At 36.7% G+C, this 14,731-nt stretch overlaps 1 protein-coding gene and 1 long non-coding RNA gene across 2 annotated transcripts in view; one reads left to right on the top strand and one right to left on the bottom strand.

Annotated features, from left to right (window-relative positions):
- Nucleotides 1–13,096, bottom strand: part of LOC306860653 (myosin-binding protein H-like) — a 40,905-nt gene extending 27,809 nt beyond the window's left edge. Inside the window, exons 1-3 of the mRNA XM_079402463.1 lie at nt 12,847–13,096; nt 2,202–2,273; nt 1,334–1,465 (exon numbers count right to left, since the gene is read on the bottom strand). Of these exons, the coding sequence (XP_079258589.1) occupies nt 1,334–1,465; nt 2,202–2,273; nt 12,847–13,015 (373 nt within the window). The 5' untranslated portion in view covers nt 13,016–13,096. The remainder of the gene's footprint in view (nt 1–1,333; nt 1,466–2,201; nt 2,274–12,846) is intronic.
- On the top strand, nt 7,882–12,261 carry LOC306860654. Its single transcript, XR_013783396.1, has 10 exons — nt 7,882–7,994; nt 8,196–8,299; nt 8,421–8,484; nt 8,917–9,010; nt 9,573–9,713; nt 9,798–9,906; nt 10,482–10,609; nt 10,686–10,863; nt 10,973–11,098; nt 11,578–12,261. It is a non-coding gene; the product is annotated as an uncharacterized lncRNA (long non-coding RNA).
- Nucleotides 13,097–14,731: the final 1,635 nt, after the last annotated feature.

The raw sequence follows: 14,731 nt of genomic DNA, 5'->3' as shown, positions 1-14,731 counted from the left end.
ATATTTATATATAAGGATATATAACTGGTTCTAGACTGACTGGCCACATACAAAAATTAAATAACATATATATTTCCCTATTTCAAGAGTGGTATTGCAATATATATTACCTATAAGGCACTATATAATTTTCACATATATACATTCTCTGGGTAGCTGAAGATATAAATTCACAAAATCACCATAGTAAAATATGTGTTTTTACATATGTGTATGATTTTTATTTATATGGTAGCAAACAGATTTCAACAATATTTACTTTATTTATATATTTAAATTTAACATTAAAATGAAAATTAAAACAACATACTGTATATACAAAAATCTGTATGTTTATATATGTTTTTTCTTATACATTTTTTAAACTCATATCTACAGCATCATATATTTACTTATATAATATCAATGTCTCTTGACAGGGTTTAGGATGGATATACGTGTACATTACATATATCTAAAAAAAAGTATCACATATATATATATAAACATATACACATATACACTACATATATATATATACATATGCTAATATTTGAAATTGTTCCAATTTTTAACAATATACATTTTTCTTCATGTCAATATATTTAATAAATGGAAATTTAATGTATGTACATAATAGTAATAAATAAGAAACGTTTGACAATATAAATTTATAACTGCCAAAATACACTTTTTGACAATATAAACTTAAAATATTAATATAACTGGATAATAAAGGGTAGACTTAAGTTCAGTTTGACATTAAATATCTTTGGAAAATGCTATATTTCATGTACAAAAAAAAACTTTAGCATGGCTTTTAAAAGTTTTAGCAATATATATTATTATTATTTTATTGCACTTTAAAAAAAAAACTGTCACCACAGGAACATATCAAATCAACTAGTAAAGGCAAAAAGGTTATTCTAAATTATTATTATAGATTAGATTATTTTGATAATATACATTCCTAAAAATTTGAAACCTAAAATCTTGTTGTTTACAGCAAACGCTTATGGATGTTACGCGTCAACTACCCAGTTAAACATCACATATGAATTTCCAAACACACTAGTGATGTCAGGATACATCCACAAATCTAAATGTGGGGTGTGCAGATACGGTGACAGTTGGTTGAAAGCATCCTTTCCTAATAGGGAGACCTAGAGGAGCTAGCTATAAATCAGTCTGTGGTGACATCTCAAAGACAGGTGCTATAACAGACTGTCATATAACCCACTTTTCTGATGACATTTGATAGTTCAACATGGTTCAGTTTCAAGAAGGCACGATGATTTAAACCAGATCCCTCAGCCTAAAGAGCTTATCAGCAATACTGAGAGAATATACGCACTTCCTTCCTTGCAGTATTCCATTGTATATCCATCCAGCCCAGAGCCAATATTCTCCGGGGATCTCCACTTAAGAGCGACTGAGATATCATTGACATCATCCACACTGAGGTTCTGAGGGGCACTTGTGGGCACTGCACATTCATTAGAGACATATATACAATGAATTCATAGCAGAAAAACACATGCGCTTCTCTAGTATTGAAAATATTAAAATAAGGATATGATGGATGGATGGATGGATGGATGGATTGCTTTACTGATTGGGTAGATGGATGGATTGATAGAGCAGATGAATGGATGAATAGGTGAGGTTGATTAGGTGGATTTGTGGATGGATGGATGGATGAATTGATTGAGCTGATGGATGGATAAATGGGTGGGTAGATTGGGGAGATGGATGGATGATTGGGCAAATTTGATGGATGGATAGAGTTATTGATTGATTTATTGTTTGGGTAGGTGGATGGACTGATAGGACAGATGAATGGATGAATAGGTGGGGTCAATTTTGTGGATGGATTGATTGGGCGAATGGATGGATGGGTAGGTGAGATTGGGTGGATGGATTGATTGGGTGGGTGGATGGATGAATATGTGGGGTCAATTTTGTGGATGGATTGAGATGATTGATTGGGCGAATGGATGGATGGGTAAGTAAGGTTGGGTGGATGCATGGATTCATGGATGGATAGATGAATAGGTAGATTGGGTGGATGATTGATTGACTGGGGATGGATGTATTGGGTGGATGATTGATTTATTGGGTGGGTGTGTGGATTTATGCGTGGATGGCTGAAAAGGATGAAGGGATGGATGGATGCTTGGGTGGGTGGTTGAATGGACGGATTTGGTGAATGGATGGTTTACCTGCTGGAGGAGGTGGTGTTGGTGCTTTAGGTGGCTCTTCTACAGGTGCAGCTTCAGTAGGAGCAGGAGCAGCTGATGAACAAATATGCAGAAATATTAATAGGATATTATGAAATATTAGGATTCAGAGTTTGATTCATTCACATTCATCAACGATTTCACTGCTATATGTCAATAAAATCAAAACACAATCAAAGCATTTGAGAATGAGCTTTATGAATTTTCTTTTTCTGTAGGGTGTATCTCACATTTTAAAGCATCTGGATCCAAATTGAAACGGAATAATTAAAACCAAACCAAAATGATTTACCCTCAGCTAGAGCATCAGTGGGGGGAGCAGCTTCCTCAGCAGGGCCTGGGAGCAAATCATTAGACTTCCATTATCCCCAGAGTGGCACTGCGCTATCGCTAGATTAATACTGTTTACATTTATTCATTTAGCTGACGCTTTTATCCAAAGCGACTTACAATTGCTATATATGTCAGAGGTCGCACGCCTCTGGTTAAGTGTCTTGCTCAGGGACACATTGGTGTCTCACAGTGGATTCGAACCCAGGTCTCTCACACCAACGGCATGTGTCTTATCCACTGCGCCATCACCCTTAGTGTGATGTAGTGAGACTAACTATACACGGTAACTCAAAATCACTTGTCACGGAAACAAAACAAGACACTCTCTTACAATTTTAACTGTCTTTACTTTTAATTTGAATAATAAAAAAATAAAAAAATGGGACTTGACTTGTTCAGGACATACCAATAGTCACAATTAAACACTAAATTTCAGTCATCTCATGAATTACTTCAGCATATCATAAACAATACAAGATATCAGTACGAACTTAGATCGCAACCTCAAAGTTAAAGCTTTGGACACAGTAATTCAATGCATCAATTCATCAAAACCAAACATAGGATTTTAACTCATTTCACATTAATGCATATCATCACATATAATTCTTTAGTCGGTTCAAATGACTCTTTTCAAATGGTGATTTTCTTACATGTAAGGTTCAAAGGAAATAAATGATGTTTGTTTGTTGTGTGAGTATGCGTTCAGTTCATGTACGAGAGCGTATGAGAGTTTGTTAAGCCCATCTTTTCGGAGAGCTACTGAGTAAGTATCTTCATCGAGTTATCTGAACGAATGGATCAAGGCCTACCTGAAGACCAAGCATAGTCAATGGATTTGTTTCCAGCCAGATACTCCAAACTCACTCACAGTACCGCATTCATTCCGATCCAGTGCCGTTTCACACAGCCAATGAACGAGTGGCGCAGCAACCTCCGAACTCGTCCTCTGTGCAGCCAGCGAACCTTTTGGAACACGGTCATTTTGAATCTGGTAGTTTCCTCGATTGCGCTTTATTTCAGAAGATTCTGCTTTCACACGGCTCAGACCCCCTGAAGACAGGAGCAGCTTGCAGGAGCATTGAATCCAGGAACTCCTCTTCAACGTAGCAATGCAGCTTTCATATCTCGTAATCTTCAATCATTTCGTTTCATTTTACACATTATTAACATCTACAAACTTCCATGAACTCCAACTTTTTACTCTTAATAACGAAAACTCTCACTCTCGATGTAAATGATCAAAGCTTTGTTCTGTGCAGCAGACAAACTTTCCCACTCGGTGCAGCGGACAAAGCTCACACTCCTATCTCTCACCTTCTGCTCTCTCTTCTCACACACCTGTGTTCAATTATATCTCCATTTCACTGGGCGTGACTGCTTAGCTGACGTTGCATTTTGGGTATCGTAGTTCGTTACCATCACACTCCCCCTCCATTGATCCGAGCATCTCATAGTTCCTTATGAGATGTTTACACATTAAAATCCTAAGAATTCTTCATCATCTGAAGATTCCTGAAAAAGATCAATGAGCTTACGTTTCTCTTGTGCCTCTAGTTCAGAGACAGTTGGAAAACAAGGTTTCAAGTTGCAAACATGTACAACACGAACATCTTCACCTGTAGATTCCAGTGCGATTTTGTAATTTACTGGTCCCATTTGGTGAATTACACGATAGGGTCCTTTCCATTTCGGTGCAAGTTTAGCGGTGAAACGATCCTTTGCACTTGACTGTGGAAAGTTTCTCATCCAAATTCTCTCTCTCTCTTTGAATGACATGTCTCGTCAATTCTTGTTGTAATGGCGGAGTTGTCTTTGATGTGCTTTTTTACTATTTTCCTTTGCTCTCCTTTAAATGATACACTGTGTCATAGTGGGATGCATCAGGTGACAGATCATGACTTTCACCTTTCAGAAGTTTGTCCATCGGCCCTTGCAGTTTTCTTCCTAAATGAAGTTCGGCAGGAGATATTCCAGTGGTTTCCTGTACTGCAGAGTTAATGGCAAATCTGATTTCTGGTAGGTATTGATCCCATTTTTATGATCGTCATCCACAAACATAGCAATCATACTTTTAAGACTTCGGTTGATCCTTTCGGTCATATTTGTCTGCGGGTGGTAGTCTGTAGTTAGCTTTGGTGTCACGTTCCAATTTTCACACACTTCTTTGAATATTGCCGATACAAACTGTGTACCTCGGTCAGAGATAAGAAAATCTGGAACTCCCCATCTGGTTAGTATCTCTTTTCGAAATACATTGGCAACAGTCTGAGCAGTAGCTGAACGAATGGGAAACATTTCAACCCAACGGGTGAAATAATCAACAAACACTAAAAGATATTCGTTCTGGTTAGTACTACGAGGCAATGGTCCCATGATGTCTACACCAAGGAGCTGATTTGGTCGAGTACTGTTGATTTTCTGCATTTTTCCAGCAGGTTTTCGTTGGTCACTTTTTAAGGTCTGGCATTTTACACACCTCTTCACAAACTGTTTGATGTCTGACCACATCCCAGGCCAGAAAGCGACTTCTTGAATTCTTTTATAAGTTTTGAAGATTCTGTCATGTCCACTCATGGGGTTACAGTGGTAATGTTCCAATATAGATGGCACAAGATCTTTGGGAAGAAAGATCCGGTAACGGGTATGATTTTCAGTCAGGGTTTTTAGATATAGCTTGTCTTCGATTACTTCATATTTCTCTTGCTGACTCCCTTGGTTCTTAGCCAGAGTTTGAAGTATTCGCACAATTTCTCGATCACGGTGTTGTTTCTCCCAGATTAATTAATTTGTTATTGGAAAACTATTGACATCCTTTTGAGGGGAGTACAAATTACACCTTACATGAGGCGTAATCCGTGAAATTGCATCAGGTGCTGCATTCAATTTTCCTTTCCAATATTCGACAGTGAACATTCTGTGTTCCAGATAATGCTGCCATTTCTCTAATGCCCATACTACGGCTAAGCATTCTTTTTCGGTTGCAGAATAATTTGATTCAGCGGTATTAAGTGCTCGGCTGGCATAGGCAATTACCTCTTCTATACCTTGGCTTCTCTTTTGGGTTAACACTGCACCCAGTCCCATCTCACTAGCGTCTGTATACACAAGGAAGGGATGCTCGAAATTGGGATGTCCGAGGATAGGTAGTGTCATCAGGCATGTCTTCAATTCTTCAAAGGCCTTTTGGCACTGTGGTGTCCATTGGAAAACTCGGCCCTTTTTCTTTAAAGAGTTAAGTGGTTCAGCAATTCGAGAGAAGTTTTCAACAAATCGATGGTACCATCCGGCTAAGCCAAGGAATCGTTGAACTTCCTTCAGATTTCTTGGAATGGGATAGTTTCGAATAGCTTCAACTTTAGTTGGGTCAGCGGTAATACCTTGGATATTTATTACATGACCGAGGAATGTCACTTCAGGTAAGCAGAACTTACTTTTCTGAAGATTGATGGTTAAACCAGCCTTATGTAGCTTATGGAAGACAGCTTGGAGGGCAAGGAAGTGCTGAGCAATAGATGGAGAATAGACGATAATATCGTCGATATACACAAAACACACACTTCTACTTCATCTACAAACTTCCATGAACTCCAACTTTTTACCCTTAATAACGAAAACTCTCACTCTCGATGTAAAATATCAAAGCTTTGCTCTGTGCAGCAGACAAACGTTCGCACTCAGCGGACAAGGCTCACACTCCTATCTCTCACCTTCTGCTCTCTCTTCTCACACACCTGTGTTCAATTGTATCTCCATTTCACTGGGCGTAACTGCTTAACTGACTCCTCCCAAAATTAACACGTTGCATTTTGGGTATCGTAGTTCGTTACCGTCACATTAGAATAAGGTTTTTGTAAAAGTAGTTTAGCGTCATGGAGCAACAGCCGCAAGAAAAGCACCTTCTTCCACGGCACAAACTTCAGCAGATATATATACTTACTTACCATTCTGTTTTCTTGGCAGCAACTGAAGACGTTAATGAAAAGTCAGGTGAAAAGTCATGCCATTTCATTTCAGCATGCAGTGAGACACGCTCATCAACCACAGCCTGTTCTATTATTGGCTGACAGCACACATTGTTGGTGATCATCAGTGGTTTTTACACTCAGCAGGCCACCAGTTTACAGAAGATGTAACATTTGCTCTGACAGATGACTGCTGGATGAATCAGTCTTTATAAAATGATGAAATATGAAAAATGTTAAGGTGTCAAAATTGGCAAAGAGATCAAACAAAATGCAGAAGGGGAAAGGAGTTTGTTTTGATCTTGAGATGTGGGTTAATGTAAAGTAAAAAAACTGAAACTGAAAATTAAATATGATTTAAATATTGTACAAGTGAGATGATAAAATGCTATATGCACTCTTATGTAATCATTTCAACAGGGTAATAGTCATTCATATAATCTATGCTGAGGTTTCGTCTTAAGGGGCAGCAGTTTAACCCTCAGCAGGGGCAGAGGCTAGTGTTACATGTTAAATAAATGTTAGAAGATGTTAGGTACACGTTAGAGGAAGCTATAAATTACAATGCTGCTGTAAGACAAGGCTCAAGCATCAAATCACATGTGCTTTCTGTTTAATTAATTTGCTTCTGAGGAAACTCTGGGGCTAGAAGCATATTAGGGAAACTTCTACACTAATACATCTATAATAATTAGTATATTTAGTTTTGTGACAGTTCAGCCTTTCTGTTATAAGTAATTATTGTAATGTCAACACCTAAGTTATGTTTTTACAAGAACTTATCTTCTAGCATTATGTGGATGTTTAGGAAATTCAGTTTTCCTAAATCAAAAAAAAAAAAAAAAAAAGAGCTGCACAAAGTACATAATTTAATCATATAGCCTTAATCTCTGCCCAAAATGATAGATTTAATACAGTATTTGCTACTATAATATAATTATATATAAATATAAATAAACACACACACACACACACACACAGACATATATATATATATATACACACAAACAAAAAAATCTAAAAATAAAAACTGATTCTTGAATGAGAAAAAACTTTATTAGTAGGTTATCTCAATAAACCGCATTGGTAAATAACACTCTAAAATAACTTTGTAGTAACTTTGGTGTTTTGGCAGATTAGAATGGTAAATGATAGCTACACAGCAAAATCACCAGAGTTAAAATCCTGGTGTTATGGTGTTTTAGAGTAAAGTGTTAATGTTATGGTGCTGAATTAACACGGATGGTGTAAAAGGGATACTCTGCCTGGTGAAACTACTGAGCGCCTGACCTCATTAACACTGGTAAGTGCGATTTTACATCCGGGGCATTTACCTGGTGCGAGCTTCAACCAGCTAAAACTTTTCTCACTGACGCCATTTTATTTGAATCGCCACCCGAAGCGAAGAAGCGTGTGTTTTTTAACTGAAAACCTACAGAACGATTATTATACATTTATAAATGGAGAAGTGCATAAAGTAAGTGATGTATTTCATAAAGTTATGTACATCATTGTTTACGATAGAGTTTAGGGGTAACGTTACTTATAAAAGTCTGTTAATTTATTTGACATGGATTTTAATACTTGACCTGGCTGACTGTAACAACTAACAAAGCTTTGTAATAGGTCAGTGTATTTTTTTATTGTTATTTATTTGTACATTTCGTTAAATATCAAGTTTGTGTAGCGTTGAGGGCGTGCTGCGCGCGCTGAAACTTCTCTCGGACGCCATTTGCTTCGACTCTCCTGCAGACGAGGCCAGCGCTCACTCGCTGCTAGACGGTGAGTTTTCTGTAATCGTATTTGCAGTATGTAATTTATAATATAATTGTTTAAAAGCAATATTTTCTTGACGTGCTGGCTCAAAAGTGTTAACTTTTCCCACATACATCATTTTCTCCAGTTCGGGCTGCGGAGTAACGTTATATTAGATGGCCTAACGTGACAAACTGGGAAAAACGCAGAAGGTAAGTTCTTTATTTCATGAAGATAAACGTTCCATAAACCGAAATAGTTTGATAAATCGTTGTTTAACATTGTGTTTAACGTTAGCCTTTTGTCTTAGCGAGCCAGTGTTTCTTTACTTAACCAGCTAAAACGGTTATCTCATAATTAAAATATCACTGTCACCCAGTCCTAAAAAGTGCCCAGTGTAAAAAGTAATGTAATAAGCCAGGGGTTTTCAAACTTTGTGGAGCCAGGGATACCTGACAGGGGAGAACATTTTCCAAGGACCCCTTAATTGTAAGTTAGTGTGGGAGGGATAATAGTGCAACTTGTAGAGCTGAAAATATATGGCATATTATTTTATGATGTCACAGACCCCACTTTGAAAACCCCTGTACTATAAACATTAAAGTGACTCTGCACAGATGTTTTAAGACCCTTTTTCTTTTTAGGTTAACGTCGTGTTTGTGAAGGTGCAGTTCAAAGACTCCAAGAAATTCATAAAGTTGCAGAATGGATTCACTTTTACAGATTTCATAAATGAAGGTAAGTGTCCTTGTTCTTATCATATTTCAAAGTATTCTCTTAGCCAGCATTTATGATATTTGCTGACACCTTAATTGCAGTGATTTGATGTGGTTCAGGGGTATATAGATCAATATTACAACACTATATGTCTATTTTATACAGCTTGATTAACTCATCAACCAAAGTGTATAACACAAACATTGCAATTGTGAAAATTTCACACCAGTTTCACAAAATTTCTTAAACATTTTCCACATGTACCATCCATAATAAGGACATTGAGAAAAGAAAGTTTTTTAATAGTTTCTTATTGATTCCTTTGTATGCAAAGTAATACAAATTAATACTAAGTAATACTAATAATAGTACATTATTTTTGCCCATTATGTGCGCTTTACACACATCCAAAAATATCCAAGAAAGCTACTTCTATGAAATCAACGTTAATCGTGTTTTGTTTGTACACTGATGCATCATACAGTTAATCGATTGATGTATCAATCAATATTGATGTATTGTAACCAATATTTTTAGGTATATTGTTTAGTGTTGTTGTAATGGCTGCTTTTTTGGTCTACAGTGCAAAGCAGATTTGATTTCCAGACTGGAGCAGACTTGAGGATATATGATGAGTCCCACACTGAAATTGATCAAGATATTTTGGAAGAGTTGCTAGAAGAAAACCCAAAATCAACATTAATCATAAAAGATCATAGTGAAGGTACTTTTGATCCATACATAAAATAGTGCAGTGACAAAGATTGATCACAATTATTGTGGTGTTTTTTTATTTTATTTTTGGCAGAGGACGCTGCCAGCTCCTGCACAAGATGTGCCCTCCGAAAGATGTGCTAAAAGGCTCAAAACATCATAGCAAGATGACAGAGTTGGAGGAGCAAAGATCAGCGAAGGAGGTGACATGAGTTTCTCGTGTTTTTAATTACGTTACAATTAAACAATTTGATGAAAAACAGATTCAGGTTAATTCAATAATTCAAGTTACTTACACTCTAATTAAATTTTTTGTATTAAAGTTGTATTGGTTTTTGAATGACTTGGCCTGTCACGATGATTTCTGTATTGACTTGTCATGTGATGTAAAAACATGACCTCAATAACTTTTGGTGACACGATAGATTGCTCATTGTTTACATAAAAATTATTGTCCAATGGCACTGTCTTCAACATCTCATATACTCTTAAGTGATTCAGTGATTATTTGCTAAGTTTAACCATCAGAGTAAAACTGTATCATTTGGACGTGTTTTTACGTCTTGTCTGTTCACTATTCAGTATTCAAATATTCAAGCGAGCATTGAAGTGCAAGAAGATTTCAAAACTTGTGCACGGTTTTTGTTGCACGCACACAGAGAGAGCATCTGAACAACACGTCTTGGCTTCCAGAAAAACATAGAGCACTGTTTATTTCATTTATCTTATAACAATATAAAATACTGTTACAGTCAAACTTCGCTTCTTGCTCATACAGGAGTTGAAGAAACCATTTTTGAAAAGATGAGACAGACATTTCGCTATCGCCAGGAACTTGTTCACAATTCAGATACGGCAACAAATATTCTAAAAACCTTTCCAAGGTTTTTAGACACCAAAGGATTGGTGAGTAATATTTAAAATGATTGAATGTTGCTTTAAGTGTGTGTGTAAGTGTCTAATGCTGATAAATATTTTCAAGGTGAACCAAGATTTTGTTGTTCTGTTCGATTTGGACACATCCTCCAAGCTCTTGGATAGGTGGGATGGGACCTTTAAGCCAAAAATCATTCAAGAAGCAAGAAACTTGACTAAGACATCTCCTGTGCAGCGTCTCCTGATGTCAGCTGAGAAAACCCCTGATAATGCCACTGATTCAAGTAAGTAAAAATCGTCAATAAATCTCATTATAGTCCTGCTTTTTGTTGAATTCCACGCTATAGAGTATAATGTTCCTTTTTTGTTGTTGCTGTTTTTATTTTACCACAGACTGGGACAGTGATTTATCTACACTGCTTTTACTGGTTCACTTTCTTCCACCATCTGCTGGGCGAAAGATGGCTGCAAAAATAAGTGCCTCTGATGCAGTTGAGAAACTTCAGGTTGTTTCATAAGGTATACTAATATTTTTTAATTTTATACTTGCAATCAGTTTAAACCCTGGAATTTAATCAGTACTTTCTTCAGTTAACCAAACTTCAAAATTTATCAGTAATTACAAGTAAGAAAAATACTAGTTAAAAAATTTAAAGTGTTTCTCTTACATTGACTACAGAAACCATCGATTAATGTACCGGGGTTGTATCATGTGAAGTTTACCAACCATCAGAAAAGTAGAAGTTGTTTTTTTTTTTTTTGAGGGGGCATGCATTTGTGTACTCTAGTTTGAGTATTCACGGTTGCATGGGACAACACTCGCAAAACAACAATGCTTTAGAATATACTGTATATTGCAGTTTGTTTCAAATTACAAACAATTTATAGTCTGAAAAATAAAATAAGATTACCAAGCGTTTTTAGGTCTATTTTGTTACCTGTAAAATGTAAAAAGGCTAAAATTGGAAGGGTAACTTGTTTGTTTTTCACCTTTGTAGTAATGCTGCAGCATTGATGAGCACCTGGGGAAAAGCCAAAGTCATCAACCATATCTTCTAGCCATGGGGAGGAGTCGAGACAAGATTGACAGCTACTACATTGCACTGGATAACAAGCTTATCCCTTGTCAGACGGCTGGTTCTCTGCGTGCTTTGGATGAGCTCTTCAAAGTACACTACATTTTTGCAAGTGAAGACTTGGCCAGTGCTTTGCAAATCACAGTACAGACAGACATTTACTCTACCAGTTGGACTAAACTTGATGGCACTGAATATAGACCCGGTCTTGCTATTTGCACAGAGATAAAACATGAACTGCCAGCATTCTGTAAAATCACCAACATTCTTGTGTTGGGTGAAAATGTTTATTTTGTGGTTGGAAAACTTGTTACAGAGCTCTTCAGTGAGCATTGTTTTGCATTCAGAGTTGTTGATGGAAATGAGTTTGATGCTATTGTGAAAGCTGATGATCTTAAGCATTATAAACCCTATAACATTCAAAATGCATATGGACCAAATGAGGATACATATGTTGTGCCTTTCCATTGTTTTGTTTAGGCAGTGTTTTAATCATTTTTTATAAAGAAAAAAAACAAAACATTTTTCTGTACATGAGTTAAAAAACGTTACAAAGCTACAAAATGCATTGCATTCATTGATTCATTAAAAATGAAATGTGAAAGTATGTTTTTGTTTTGTATTGGTTTATTTATGCAACTAGTTAGCTCTGGACCTAATTATTGGTCTTTAATTATTTTATAATGTATGACTAGATCAGTGCCTATTGTGTATATATAAAGTTTTTGAATAATTAATGATAGGTAAGAATTAAATGTTTAACTCTTGAGTCAGTGTTACTTTATTAACACTTTTGAAAGTGTAAATTTAACTCGGGCCAGTGTGGATTATATATACACCAGTAAAGTGTTAAAATTAACTCTCATAGAGTTGAATTAACTCTGGCGATTTTGCTGTGTAAACACGTCGTCAGGTTCCTAGTGAAGTGAGTAGAAGTAGCGCATGTTGTTCATTAGAGGACGTGTGTGAATCCTCGACAGAACTGATGATAATTTTATTCTTCCATTAAAATACAGCTGATAGACGTCCATGAACAATATAATTTATTCTGACCGTTAAGGTGAGTAGACATTTTACAGTTTACATTAAAGTGCGACGAATTGTTCTTTTAAATGAAATGATGTCAGGGTTAGGCACACTTTGAGGTATGTGTTGTTTAAATAAAGAGCAGCGTTCAGATGCGTGGAGTACCTTCAGGAGCAGGTGCCTCGGCAGCGGGAGCGGTTTCCGCCACGGCCGCTTCAGCGGGAGGCGCCTCGGCGGGGGTAGCCTCGGGCACGGGCGCCGGATCTGCTGGCTTCTCCTCTTTTGGAGCAGCCTTCTTGGCTGACTTTTTGATAGGTGCTGGTTTGGCTGGCATGACGCTTAGGGAAAAACTCAACAGGACGGCCGGTCTTTGAAATGGCGATGTCTTTAGGGACGTTCAATTTATACCGCCTCTGATTATGGACCTTCGGGACTCCTCCTCTTCTTTAAATAGCCTTGATAAATTCAGGAATAACCCTAAACGGGTCTCACCTCATTACTCAAACTAATAGTATTGCTTAACTCAGTATCATGTAGCTTATTTCGTGCTTAATTTTTGTTGACTCTAATTTTACTTAACGTTTTTAATTTTTTTTTATCTCACTTCTTAATGTCTTGAATTTAATCTTTTTAAAGTTTTTTTTTTTTGCTGCCCTCTTTTGTCTAAAATTGCAAATGCTAAGTGCGGTCTATACTGCAGTTACAAAATCCAGGCAGTAGTGGGAGACCTCAAAAATAATTTTATAATAGGAAACTTGAGTTGAGAGTTTAGTGATAAAAAATATATATACTGTATATATACAAAAAGCTGTCATGTTTTGTATGTTGTTCAAGGTTGGCATCATCTGAGGTCCTCTGAGGGGTTAGCATCATCTCTTCTCAGGTGTTGGGTCATCTCAGATCTCCGTAAGGGTTGGATCCAAACTGAAGCTTGTGTAATTCCTAGTTTCCTTGGGTTGCAGAAACAGAGAAGCAAAATAGAGAACGATTTGTGTAGCTGCTGTTCAAACCAAACAGAGAATGTACATTTGATCAGATTTAAACGAATTACAAGATTATGAGATTATGTGAATGCTTGGCTGAAGAGACGTGTCTTTAATCTAGATTTAAACACAGAGAGAGAGTGTGTCTGAACCCCGAACGCTATCAGGAAGTTTATTCCAGAGTTTGAGAGCCAAATGCGAAAAAGCTCTACCTCCTTTAGTGAACTTTTTCTATTCTAGGTACCAGAAGTCCAGAGTTTTGTGACCTTAGTGATTGTAGCGTGATAGAAGACTAGTTAGGTACTAATTTATAGGGCCTTATAAGTAAGTAGTAATATTTTGCAACTGATACGGGACTTAACAGGTAGCCAGTGTAGAGATTGTAAACTGGGGTGAAATTGTCATATTTTCTTAAAATGAATTAATGAATAATGAATAAATTAATTGTGACTTATTTAGATAATCCGTTTTAGGTTGTCCAAACTGTATCAGTTCATATGCAAGACAACAGATGAGAAGAGACAGTGGGAAATGGCTTTAGTTTGTGCTAGCTGGCAAAGCAGCCTCAATTTCCTTGCATTCTTATCCTCCAATAGTTTAAGTATTGCAATGTCCAACGAGTTGGCTTATATTAGGCACATTTTCATGACAAACACCGGGGAATCTTCCCCAAAGCCCCAAACTATCTTTTAAGCGATTAAGGGAAGTTTATGATCATACGATGAGCTGTTAAGACAGATTTTGAAGTACTTGTGTGATTTGAAGCACCACTGCCACTTATTTTTTTTTACTGTTTTTTATGGGTTGTTATGGCCAAATCAATCGCAAAAGCCATTCAATACCTTGCTTGTACGAACCGGAAGAGAATACAGAGGACACTTTTATAGTGAATAATAACGTACACAGGCAACATGAACTAGTTACTTTGTGGTGGTTAACTTGCCTCTACAGGAAAGGCGATAAGCTGAAAACTGCATTGAATTGTATGTATATGCATGTTTTTGGAGTTTTGCAAAACTGTAGGTAGAAGTATGTTTTTCAATTGAGCCTAAGTGGCACATCGTTAA

Source organism: Barbus barbus, assembly GCF_936440315.1.
Source record: "Barbus barbus genome assembly, chromosome: 41".
NCBI lineage: Eukaryota > Metazoa > Chordata > Actinopteri > Cypriniformes > Cyprinidae > Barbus > Barbus barbus.
This window is presented reverse-complemented; position numbering and strand designations above follow the sequence as displayed.